The 12,064-nt window shown below is 45.6% G+C and overlaps 1 protein-coding gene across 2 annotated transcripts; it reads left to right on the forward strand.

Moving 5' to 3' along the window:
* Positions 1-1,157: 1,157 nt before the first annotated feature.
* On the forward strand, positions 1,158-9,685 carry LOC133977236 (src substrate cortactin-like; the record flags this gene model as incomplete). Of its 2 annotated transcripts, XM_062415323.1 has the most annotated exon segments (8): positions 1,158-1,212; positions 1,927-2,037; positions 3,119-3,229; positions 4,453-4,563; positions 6,822-6,932; positions 8,468-8,523; positions 9,271-9,340; positions 9,424-9,685. In XM_062415323.1, coding segments are annotated over 8 exon segments (887 nt in total), but the record flags the coding sequence as incomplete, so codon positions are not given.
* Between the last annotated feature and the right edge of the window lie 2,379 nt (positions 9,686-12,064).

A 12,064-nucleotide genomic window follows, 5' to 3' on the forward strand; every position in this document is an offset into this window, starting at 1 on the left:
CATTTAAACAACAAGGCGACTCAAAGTGCTTTATATGAAACATTAGATGCATTAAGGAAGGATAGAAAAGCAACAGAAGACATTTAAACATGATTAAAAGTGTTAATGGTGTTTTATTGAGTATTTACTGTTTTTAAGCAAGTTGAATTATTTGGTACAAAGTTTTTATGGTTACACCACTTAGACATTTTTGCCATAATCCTCTAATATATTCTCTCAAAATGGATTAAAAGCAGAAATTTGATGCTGAGTCCACAAAAAAAGAATGTGTGCAAGTTATTCATACGTTTATTTTCACATTTTAACCCTTTAAATTTAAACTAAACCACATGGACACAAAAAAACGAAACGTCACTGACACATTTTACAACTTTAAATCACCAATTAAATGAGCTAGAAGAGAAAGATATCCCACTCCCCCAAAAACCCACAAAGCAGCTAGAGTTTAGAACAGAGGAAGGAAGGAAGAGAAGACAAAAAGGAAGGATTGAATGAAGAGAAGACAAGAAGGAAGGAAGGAAGAGAAGACAAGAAGGAAGGAAGGAAGAGAAGACAGGAAGGAAGGATTGAAGGAAGAGAAGACAGGAAGGAAGGATTGAAGGAAGGAAGGAAGAGAAGACAAGAAGGAAGGAAGGAAGGATTGAAGGAAGATAAGACAGGAAGGAAGGATTGAAGGAAGGAAGGGGAGACAAGAAGGAAGAGAAGACAGGAAGGAAGAAGAAGGAAGAGAAGACAGGAAGGAAGGTAGGAAGAGAAGACAGGAAGGAAGGATTGAAGGAAGGAAGGGAAGACAAGACATTTGACTAAACCACATGGACACTCCCACTCCCCAAAAAACCCACAAAGCAGCTACAGTTTAGAACAGAGGAAGGAAGGAAGAGAAGACATGTAGTAAGGAATGAAGGAAGAGAAGACAGGAAGGAAGGAAGGAAGAGAAGACAAGAAGGAAGGAAGGTTGGAAAAAGGAAGGGAGGAAGGATGGACGGATGGATGGAAAAAGGAAGGAAGGATGGAAAAAGGAAGGAAGGATTAAAGGAAGGATGGATGGAAAAAGGAAGGAAGGAAGGGCCCTTAAAGAAAGCTGGCTGAAAGTATAGTTTTTAAGGGCTAAAACATGATAATAACGATGTCACTTCTTCTTCTTCTTTTTATTCCAGTCTGCAGTCGGGTTCGAGTACGCTGGGAAGACGGAGAAACACGCCTCTCAGAAAGGTGAAGCTGCCACTTCTTCTCTTTTCTTGTTTTTTTTCCTTCATCAGACACATTAGCTTAAAAATATCTTTCCCCGCCCTTTATTTATTTATTCAGTACCAGTCAGTGAGGTTGTGTTTATAGTCCGAGGCTCATTTTCCAGCCGCATTGTGACGGTTGTCATGGCGATGGGCCAGCGGCACCATGTGTTGCTCCGGTCCATTGTTGTTGTTGTTGTTGTTGTTGTTGTTGTTGCTCCATCGCTGCTGCTGCTGCTGCTGCTGCTCAGCACACAACATCATGTCGGTTTGTTTGTTAGCTGCTGGTTGTTGTTGTTGTTGTTTTAGTATTTCCTACAAACTGTCACCACCTTTTTATTATTTTTATGTTTATGTGTTCATCTCGTCCACAGTCTCCTCCGCTCTGAGGTGGAGCGACACACTCGCCCAATTCCAACACTTCCTCTGTAGCTTTATCACGTTAGTATAGTTAGTATATATCAACGACAACAGGAAACATAAATACTAACTGAGTGTAATGATGATGTCATAACGGAATGTAATGATGATGTCATAGTTGTAGCTCTGGTGAAGGTTCCGGAATTCAGTTTTTTTTTTAAGGAGGAATTTGGAATTGGGCAGCTTTTTGTTTATCACTGCCGCCATGCTGCTTCACCCTGACCTTCCTCCTCCCTCCTCCTCCTCCTCCTCCTCCTCCTGGCTTTGCTGTGTGTAGACTACTCCACTGGGTTTGGGGGGCGGTACGGCGTGCAGGCGGACCGTGTGGACGAGAGCGCGATGGGATTCGATTACCAGGGAAAAACCGAGAAACACGAGTCCCAGAAAGGTTTGTGTGGTTTCATCCGTCACTGCTGAGAAGAGACGCACACACACACACACACACACACACACACACACACACACACTGCTGAGAGGAGACACACACTATACACACACACACACACACACACTGCTGAGAGGAGACAAACACACACACACACACACACACACACTGCTGAGAGGAGACACACACACACACACACACACACACACACACACTGCTCAGAGGACACACAAACACACACACTGCTGCATTACTGTGGTGGTGGGCTGGATGGATACACACTATACACAGTATACACACACACACACAGTGACTTTATTCTTCTCGTCTCCCTCTGAGGACTTTTAAGTCTTTTTTTGTCGCCTTCTTTCATGTTTTGCTCTCATCTCAGATTTCAGGTGATTCTCCTTCTGTTCTTCTATCGAGACCAGCAGGCTCCTTCCTTCCTTCTTTCCTTCTCTTCCTTCTTTCCTTCCTGTCTTCTGTTCTTCTATCGAGACCAGCAGGCTCCTTCCTTCCTTCTTTCCTTCTCTTCCTTCTTTCCTTCCTGTCTTCTGTTCTTCTATCTAGACCAACAGGCTCCTTCCTGTCTTCTCTTCCTTCTTTCCTTCCTGTCTTCTTTTTCTATTTACTTCTTGTCTTCTGTTCTTTCTCATTATTTCTTCCTTGCTTCCAACTGTCCTCCTTCCCTTTCTGCCATCTTTTTAATCACATTTACTCCATTTTTACTGCTGACAGACTCGTTTATTCACCCTGCTGACTCCGCTGCTCCTCTTCCCGTCTTAACTTCCTGTGTATCTCTCCTCTTCCCGTCTTAACTTCCTGTGTGTATCTCTCCTTTTCCCGTCTTAACTTCCTGTGTATCTCTCCTCTTCCCGTCTTAACTTCCTGTGTATCTCTCCTCTTCCCGTCTTAACTTCCTGTGTATCTCTCCTCTTCCCGTCTTAACTTCCTGTGTATCTCTCCTCTTCCCGTCTTAACTTCCTGTGTATCTCTCCTCTTCCCGTCTTAACTTCCTGTGCATCTCTCCTCTTCCCTTCTTAACTTCCTGTTTGTATCTCTCCTCTCATCCGCCCGTCGGCAGATTACACCAAAGGCTTCGGCGGGAAGTTCGGCGTCGAGACCGACAAAGTGGACAAGAGCGCCGTCGGCTTCGAGTACCAGGGCAAGACGGAGAGGCACGAGTCTCAGAAAGGTTTGTGACACTGCTCAAAACAACCTGAGTTAATGTTTAATATATATAATTAATGTTTATATTAAATTAATGTTCGTAGCGTCTGTGATGATTTTAAACCATCATCAGTGAGTCTTCATCACTTTAAACAGCAGCTGACTCGTCATCAGCAGGTTTTCGTGTCGTGACTCGTCTGGATTCCTCCCAGCTGAGCGTCTCTACCTGTCGCTTCATGTCTGACACACCTGCACAGGTTCCGCCCTCTGATTGGCCGACTGCAGCTTTTTTTTTAGATATACGGGCGTCTCTGTTTATTAAAGACCTTCACGGCTGCAGGAATGTCTCCCACAATGCACTGGGGCGGCTGTGTTTGCTGCCCGGGTTTGTTTATGTGATAACTGGGTCACGTGGTCTGATAACAGAGCCGGACATTGTAATGGAGCAGCGTTAAAACAGGCGTACATGTCAGGTTAATGCTGAATATACAGACGTACATCATGCAGCTATTCATCATCTACTGAGCTTCACACTGACATCAGATGTTGTCAGATTTATACCTTTTTAATGTTTTAAGGATATTGAATTTGAGAGTTTATTTATTCTGCATTTGGACAGTCTGAGCTCTTTAGAGATGAGTGTACATTTCCATACAAAGTTAGAATAAGAAAGATGTAAAGATTAAAAAGACAGTACCAAAGTAATATGGAATAAAAGAAATTGTTTAGATAGTTTAATAAAGAGCTTGACAAAAAACTAGGTATAAAAAAAAATAATTAAAAAGACAAAAGAATCAGAATAAGAAATTAAAAAAAGATTTAGGATCTATAATAAAAATCTAAAATAAAATAAAGTAGAATAAAGAAGGAAAAATAAAAAACGAGAAAAAGTTTATAATAAAAGTTAGATTTAAAATGAGGTAAAAAAAAAAGAATAAAAAGGAAAAAGATGATGAATAAAATTTATTTTAATAACTGCATTACCAAAAAAATGTTATCTCTAATGGAATTAACCTGATATTTACCACTTCATGATTTATTGTTTATCTGTTGATACATAAAACTTTATTCATATCAAACACAAGCTAATTTCTGCTCCTGTCTGTGTGTGTGTGTGTGTGTGTGTGTGTGTGTGTGTGTGTGTGTGTGTGTGTGTGTGTGTGTGTGTGTGTGTGTGTGTGTGTGTGTGTGTGTGTGTGTGTGTGTGTGTGTGTGTGTGTGTGTGTGTGTGTGTGTGTGTGTCTCCAGACTACGTGAAGGGTTTCGGGGGAAAGTTCGGCGTGCAGACGGACCGACAGGATAAATCAGCGCTGGGTTGGGATCACCAGGAGAAACTGCAGCTGCACGAGTCTCAGAAAGGTAACAACGTTTAATCTGGTTCAACTTCTAACCAGAGTTACTGGGCTGTTTATACTGGGAGCTGAAAGGAAACTACACATTAAACATGCTTAGAATTCATTTTTACTGTATTTAACTTAACTTCTGTCTAATAAGAAACATACTTTATCACCAGCCTTGTTTTTAACATCCAGGAAATCCCCCAAACTTCAGCCTTTCACATGTTTTCTCCTCCGAGTCGAGCAGACGATGTGTTGTTTTTCTCACTTCCTTCCTTTCACGGCTTCACACTCTCGGCTCTGATGTGGTTTCGTTGTGGTTTTTTCAAAGGTCGACTACTTCCTCAATCCGCTGGTTAAGCTTGAAAATAGAGGAAGTAAAAAAAAAAACCACAGCTCAGATTTTTTATATTTACATGTCGGCTGTTTTAAAGCTGAAGCTGTGATTCAGTGCAACTTAAGATAAAAGTTTAATGTTCAAAGGGTCAAAACAGGAAGTTTACCAGACGACTGAGAACATTTTGAGGAGCTCAGGAGACAAACTGGAGCCACATTTAAGCTCCTGTAGGATTGTTTCTAGTCTAAAAAGTCCCTGATCTCTAATAATGAGCTTTATTTCTATTCCAGCTTTTTAAACTGAGGCTACAAAGTGCTTCACATAATAAAATATACACAATTTAACACAATATTATACACAATAAAGACAGTAAAGACAATAGTCAGGCATAGATACATGAAATAAACTAGACCTCTTCCTCCTTCTCCTCTTCCTTCTCCTCTTCCATCTTCTCCTCCTCCTTCTCCTCCATCTTCTCCTCCTCCTTCTCCTCCTCTTCCTCCCCCACCTCCTCCTCTTCCCCCTCCTCCTCTTCCTTCTCCTCTTCCATCTTCTCCTCCTCCTCCTCCTTCTCCTCTTCCTCCTCCTCCTTCTCCTCTTCCTCCTCCTCTTCCATCTTCTCCTCCTCCTTCTCCTCCTCTTCCTCCCCCACCTCCTCCTCTTCCTCCTTCTCCTCTTCCTCATCTTCCTCCTCTTCCTCCTCCTCCTTCTCCTCTTCCTCCTCCTCTTCCATGTTCTCCTCCTCCTTCTCCTCTTCCTTCTCCTCCTCTTCCTCCCCCACCTCCTCCTCTTCCCCCTCCTCCTCCTCCTCCTCTTCCTCCTCCTCCTTCTCCTCTTCCTCCTCCTCTTCCATCTTCTCCTCCTCCTTCTCCACTTCCTTCTCCTCCTCTTCCTCCCCCACCTCCTCCTCTTCCTCCTTCTCCTCTTCCTCCTCCTCTTCCATCTTCTCCTCCTCCTCCTCTTCCTCCTCCTCCTTCTCCTCTTCCATCTTCTCCTCTTCCTCCTTCTCCTCTTCCTCCTCTTCTTCCATCTTCTCCTCCTCCTTCTCCTCTTCCTTCTCATCCTCTTCCTCCCCCACCTCTTCCCCCTCCTCCTCCTCCTCTTCCTCTTCCACCTCCTCCTCTTCCCCCTCCTCCTCTTCCTTTTCCATCTTCTCCTCTTCCTCTTCCATCTTCTCCTCTTCCTCCTCTTCCTCCTTCTCCTCTTCCATCTTCTCCTCCTCCTCCTTCTCCTCCTCCTCCTCCTTCTCCTCTTCCTCCTCCTCTTCCATCTTCTCCTCCTCCTTCTCCTCTTCCATCTTCTCCTCCTCTTCCTCCCCCACCTCCTCCTCTTCCCCCTCCTCTTCCATCTTCTCCTCCTCCTCCTCTTCCTCCTTCTCCTCTTCCTCCTCTTCCTCCTCTTCCTCCTCTTCCTCCTTCTCCTCCTCCTCCTCTTCCTCCTTCTCCTTCTCCTCCTCCTCCTCTTCCTCTTCCTCTTTTAACTTATTTACACAGTCAGTGTTAAACAAACGCCTGCAGCAGCAGCAGCAGCAGCTTTTTTTACCTGTAAACACACAACACTGTCTCTCTCCTTTATGCTGTTATCACATCAGAAGACGACAGACGATCACATTGTGTTAAACTCATTTCCACAGACGCTAAATGTCTCCTGAGAAAGTTTCAGGTACAGAAAATAGGAAGCAGGAATAAAGAAGAGAAAGATTCATGTTGTCTGACTTTATGAGACAGATGTGAGAGGAAGAGCTCAGCGTTTATTTTAGAGCTTTTTAATCAATCAATAATGTTAAATCATGAAGGTTTTGTATCGTGCATGTCTCTGTGTGTATCAATGTCTCTATGTGTTTGTCTCTTTATATGTGTGTGTGTGTGTGTGTGTGTGTGTGTGTGTGTGTAACTGTGTGTCTGTGTGTGTGTGTCTATGTGTGTGTGTGTGTTACGTTGCAGACTATAAGCGAGGGTTTGGAGGGCGTTATGGGGTAGAGATGGAGAAGCAGGACCAGTGTGCTCTGGGCTATGAGCACAAGGAGAACCTGGCCAAGCACGAGTCCCAGAAAGGCACAGATACCCCCCCCCTCACTCCCCCCTCACTCCCCCCCCCACCCAAAACCTAAAACACCCACCTCCCCCATTTCAAACACCCCCCCACCCTCCTCCAGACCAAAATACTTCCTCTTAGCTTGATACTCCTTCCTTTGGCACCGTCCTCCTCCTCCTCCTCCGTAACAGCTGTTTTCTATTAAGTGACCGACTCCCCCCCCCCATCCTATGTCAGATAACCCCCCCCCCCCGCCCCCCCTCAGCCCACCTCTCTGTTAAAACTCCACCAACTTTGCAGCACAGACAGTTCACACAAATTACATTTATTTATCAGCTCAACCCTGATTCCTCCTGCTGCTGTTTGTAGCCATGAAGCTGATTATCTGCATCTTCTGCATGATGAAGATGTCCGCGTCCTCCTCCTCTTCCTCCCCCACCTCCTTCTCCTCCACCCCCCTCCTCCACTTCTTCCTCCTCTTCTTCCCCCTCCTCCTCTTCCTCTTCCTCCTCCTCCACTTCACCCACCTCCTCCTTCTCCTCCTCCCCCTCCTCCTTATCCTCTTCCTCCTCCTCCTCCTCCTATTCTACCTCTTCCTCCTCTTCCTCCTCTTCCACCTCCTCCTTCTCCTCCTCCTCCTCTTCCTCCTCCACTTCATTCTCCTCCTCCTCTTCTTCCCCCTCCTCCTCCTCTTGCTCCTCCTACTCCACTTCACCCACCTCCTCTTCCTCCTCCTCCACTTCACCCACTTCCTCCTCCTCTTCTTCCTTCTCCTCCTCCTCCTCCCCCTCCTCTTCCTTCCTTTCCTCTTCCTCTTCTTCCTCTTCCTCCCCCACCTTCTCCTCCTCCTCTTCCTCCCCCACCTCCTCTTTCTCCTCTTTCTCCTCTTCCTAATCCTCCTCTTCCTCCCCCACCTCTTCCACTTCCTCTTCCTCCTCCTCCTCCCTCACCTCCTCTTCCCCCTCCTCTTCTTCCTCTTCCCCCTCCTCCTCCTCCCCCTCCTCTTCCTCCTTCTCCTCTTCCTCCTCACCCACCTCCTCCTTCTCCTCTTCCTTATCCTCCTCTTCCTCCCCCACCTCCTCCTGCGACCACACGGACACACGGCTGAGTTTGAGCCAAAATGGCTGCTGACCCCCCCCCCCCCCCCCCCCTCCTCCTCCTCCTCCTCCTCCTCCAGCATCTGGCTTTATGTTAACATCGATCCTCTGCATTCAGGCATGCAGTCCCTTTTAAGTTACTTTTTTTGTTCCTCCTCTTCCTCCTCTTCCTCTCCTCTACAGGTTTGCATGAGCTCATCAGCCCATCCTCTGACTCCAGCAGCTCTTCTTCTGTTGTTTATCATCCAGCCTAAAAGTCAGCTTCATCTGAACTGTTACACACCAGAGAGGGAGGAGGGGGGGGGGGGTCACTCTAAATATGAGTAGAGTGAAATCTATAATGAATTTAATGTTAGATATAATAATAATTGCTGCTCTGGTGAATAAGTTCAGGTGATGCTGGCTGAGGTTGAGCTTTAAATACTAAATAACTTTAATTTCTCTTCTTTTATTATCAGATTATTCAAAAGGATTCGGAGGAAAGTTTGGAGTCCAGAATGACCGAATGGATAAGGTAAGAGCGTGTGTGTGTGTGTGTGTGTGTGTGTGTGTGTGTGTGTGTGTGTTTCTGCTCTGTGTGTGTGTTTCTGCTCTGTGTGTGTGTGTGTGTGTGTTTCTGCTCTCTGTGTGTGTGTGTGTGTGTGTTTCTGCTCTCTGTGTGTGTGTGTGTGTTTCTGCTCTCTGTGTGTGTGTGTGTGTGTGTGTTTCTGCTCTGTGTGTGTGTGTGTGTGTGTGTGTGTGTGTTTCTGCTCTCTGTGTGTGTGTGTGTGTGTGTGTTTCTGCTCTATGTGTGTCTGCTCTGTGTGTGTGTGTGTTTCTGCTGTGTGTGTGTGTTTCTGCTCTGTCTGTGTGTGTGTGTGTGTGTGTGTGTGTGTGTGTATTTCTGCTCTGTGTGTGTATCTGCTCAGTGTGTATGTTTCTGCTCTGTGTGTGTGTGTGTGTGTGTTTCTGCTCTGTGTGTGTGTGTGTGTGTTTCTGCTCTGTCTCTGTGTGTGTCTCTGTGTGTGTGTTTCTGCTCTGTGTGTGTGTGTGTGTGTGTGTGTGTGTGTGTGTGTGTGTGTGTGTGTGTGTGTGTGTGTGTGTGTGTGTGTGTGTGTGTGTGTGTGTGTGTGTGTGTGTGTGTCTCTTGTGTGTGTGTGTGTGTGTGTGTGTGTGTGTGTGTGTGTGTGTGTGTGTGTGTGTGTGTGTCTCTTGTGTGTGTGTGTGTGTGTGTGTGTGTGTCTCTGTGTGTCTCCTCCTCATCTTCCTCTCTTGTTAACAGAGTGCTGGGACGTTTGAAGACGTGGAGAAGCCGACCTCGGCCTATCAGAAGACCAAACCTGTGGAGGCTGGTAAGCATCTTCATCATCATCTTCATCATCATCACCATCATCATCATCACCCTCTCTCTAACCCCTTTACTCTTCATCACCAGCTGGCAGCAGCACAGGAAGCATCAAGGCCCGCTTCGAGAACATCGCCAAGCAGAAGGACGAGGAGGACAAGAAGAGAGCGGAGGAGGAGCGAGCTCGTCGGCAGGCCCGAGAGCGGCAGGAGCAGGAGGAGGCGCGCCGTAAGAACGAGGAGGAGCAAGCCAGAAACCCGTCTCCTGTCCCCGAACCAGAACCCAGTCCCACTCCCAGCCCGACTCCACCGGTCCAGCCGGCCGCCCCAGTTAAGCTGCCGGCAGCCGCTGCGATGCTGCCGCCGGTCGCAGCCATGCAGCCGCCGGCCGCTGCCACCACATACGAGGTACTGAGCTCCTCTGCTGTTGTTTAGACTTCATTTATATCCAGATGAGACTCTTTACTCTTTATGGTCGATTCTTACTTTAATTTTAAAGGATAAATGGATGAAAGTGAGCAACAAGTACAAAATAACCCCTGAAAGCTTCAACATATATATGAGCAGTACATATTTAGTGAGTGTTATACTTTATGTAGTGAGTTTAAAGTCATCTTCCTGCAGTTATCTGATATCTTTTAAATCCTCCTCCTCTTTCCCCTCCTCCTTCTCCTCCTCCTCCTCCTCTTCCTCTTCCTCCTCTTCCACCTCCACCTCTTCCCCCTCCTCCTCTTCCCCCTCCTCTTCCTCTTCCACCTCCTCTTCCTCTTCCACCTCCTCCTCTTCCCCCTCCTCTTCCACCTCCTCCTTCTTCTCCTCCTCTTCCCCCTCCTCCTCTTCTTCCTCTTCCTCTTCCTCCTCCTCCTCTTCCCCCTCCTTCTCCTCCTTCTCCTCCTCCTCCTCTTCCCCTCCTCTTCCTTTTCCCCCTCTTCCTCCTCTTCTTCTTCCTCCTCCTCCTCCTCCTCCTCTTCATACTATTTAATTCATCTTAGTAACGTAGAGAACGCATCCGGTTTAACTTATTAGTATTTTATTAATAAAACAGCCTCTTCCTCTTCCCCCTCCTTCTCCTCCTCTTCCTTCCTCCTCTTCCACATCCTCTTCTTCCTCGTCCTCCTCCTCCTCTTCCCCTCCTCCTCTTCCCCCTCCTCTTCCCCCTCCTCTTCCCCCTCCTCTTCCTCTTCCACCTCCTCCTCCTCTTCCTCCTCCACCTCCACCTCCTTTTCCTCCTCCTAATTTTCCCCCTCCTCTTCCTCTTCTCCCTCCTCCCCCTCCTCATCCTCCTCTTCCCCCACCCCCCCCCCCTCATCATCCTCTTCCCCCTTCTCCTCCTCCTTAACTTATTAGTATTTTAATCAATAAAACAGTCACATCTCACAGTTAAAGCTATTTATCTTCTAGTTTATTTCATCAAACATGTTAAAATAATAACATAATAAATATATATATATATTTATTATGTTATTATTTTATAAGCAGTGAAATATAACAAAATAGAATGACAACATTTTAGATGAACAACAACATAAAAACCATTGAATGCTTGAAAAGGCTTCAGGATGAAGTTCAAACACACTTAAAGCTTTGTTTACATGCTTTAACTGATGAGGGAATAAAACTCGTGTTGCTTTCACTGTTGCTTTAGTTTCATCTCAACTTAACCAGCTTCTGTTTCTCGGTTGTCAGAACACGGAGGAAGTGACCCACGATGCCGCCGAGGAGACGGAGAGCAGCTGTACGAGCTGGAGCCTCAGAGCCAACCGCAGGAGGAGTTATACCAAGCTCCTGAAGAGACTCCTGAAGAGACTCCAGCAGCTGCAGGTGGGACCTCGTTTCACTCAGATAAATACATAGACTGTATATAAGAAATGGACGTAACATCCGTGACGTCACCCATTGGTTTGTGGACTGCTGCTCGGAGGCCAATAGTATCGGATCTGAGCAGCGCCATATTGAAAATTTCAGGTGCATGCTGGGAAAAATAAAAATACGGATTCTACTTATATGGGCATCAGGAGGAGCATGAGGCGCCCTCCTGAACCTGTGAACCAATCAACCTGTCAATCACGACGTAGCCACGCCCTAATGCATACCCTGCTTTATCGTCACATATAAAATCAGGGAGGCCAAAATGTCCCAAATGAACATCATACTGCATTGAAGAAGGATTTAAACTAGCGATTGAGACCATAAACACATTTTGAAAACGTTTACTGAGGTTAGAAATCAAGTGAGAAGTTGGTGAATTCTCCATTGACTTGTATAGAGACGGAAGTCCTTTTGACACCAAAACGGTCGCCCCCTGGTGGCCTTTTGATAGAATGCAGTTTTAAGTTACTTCCACATTGGCTTCATTTCAGAGGACCGAAACTCCCCGCCTGGATAAATATCATCATTAATATCGATAAAGATATGAAAGGAAAAGTCTGTTAATATTTACAGAAAAGCACAAAGCAGCTTTATTTATATAAAGTATTTAACAGAAAGAAGTAGAAGCATAAAAACATACAATTAATTAAAAATGAATAAATAAATAAAACCTAATTATAATGAAAAGGGTTAGAGGGATGGAGAATATTAAATATATAATAAACTGATATTAAACTAAAGTCTTTAATAACTGAGCAGGATGATAAATGAATCACAGAGTCATTCTTCCCTCTCTTATCTCTCCTTCTTTCTCTTTGCAGACTCTCAGCAGTACGAGTACGGAGAAGACCTCGGGGTGACGG

Source organism: Scomber scombrus, unplaced genomic scaffold, assembly GCF_963691925.1.
Source record: "Scomber scombrus unplaced genomic scaffold, fScoSco1.1 SCAFFOLD_554, whole genome shotgun sequence".
NCBI classification, from domain to species: Eukaryota; Metazoa; Chordata; class Actinopteri; order Scombriformes; family Scombridae; genus Scomber; species Scomber scombrus.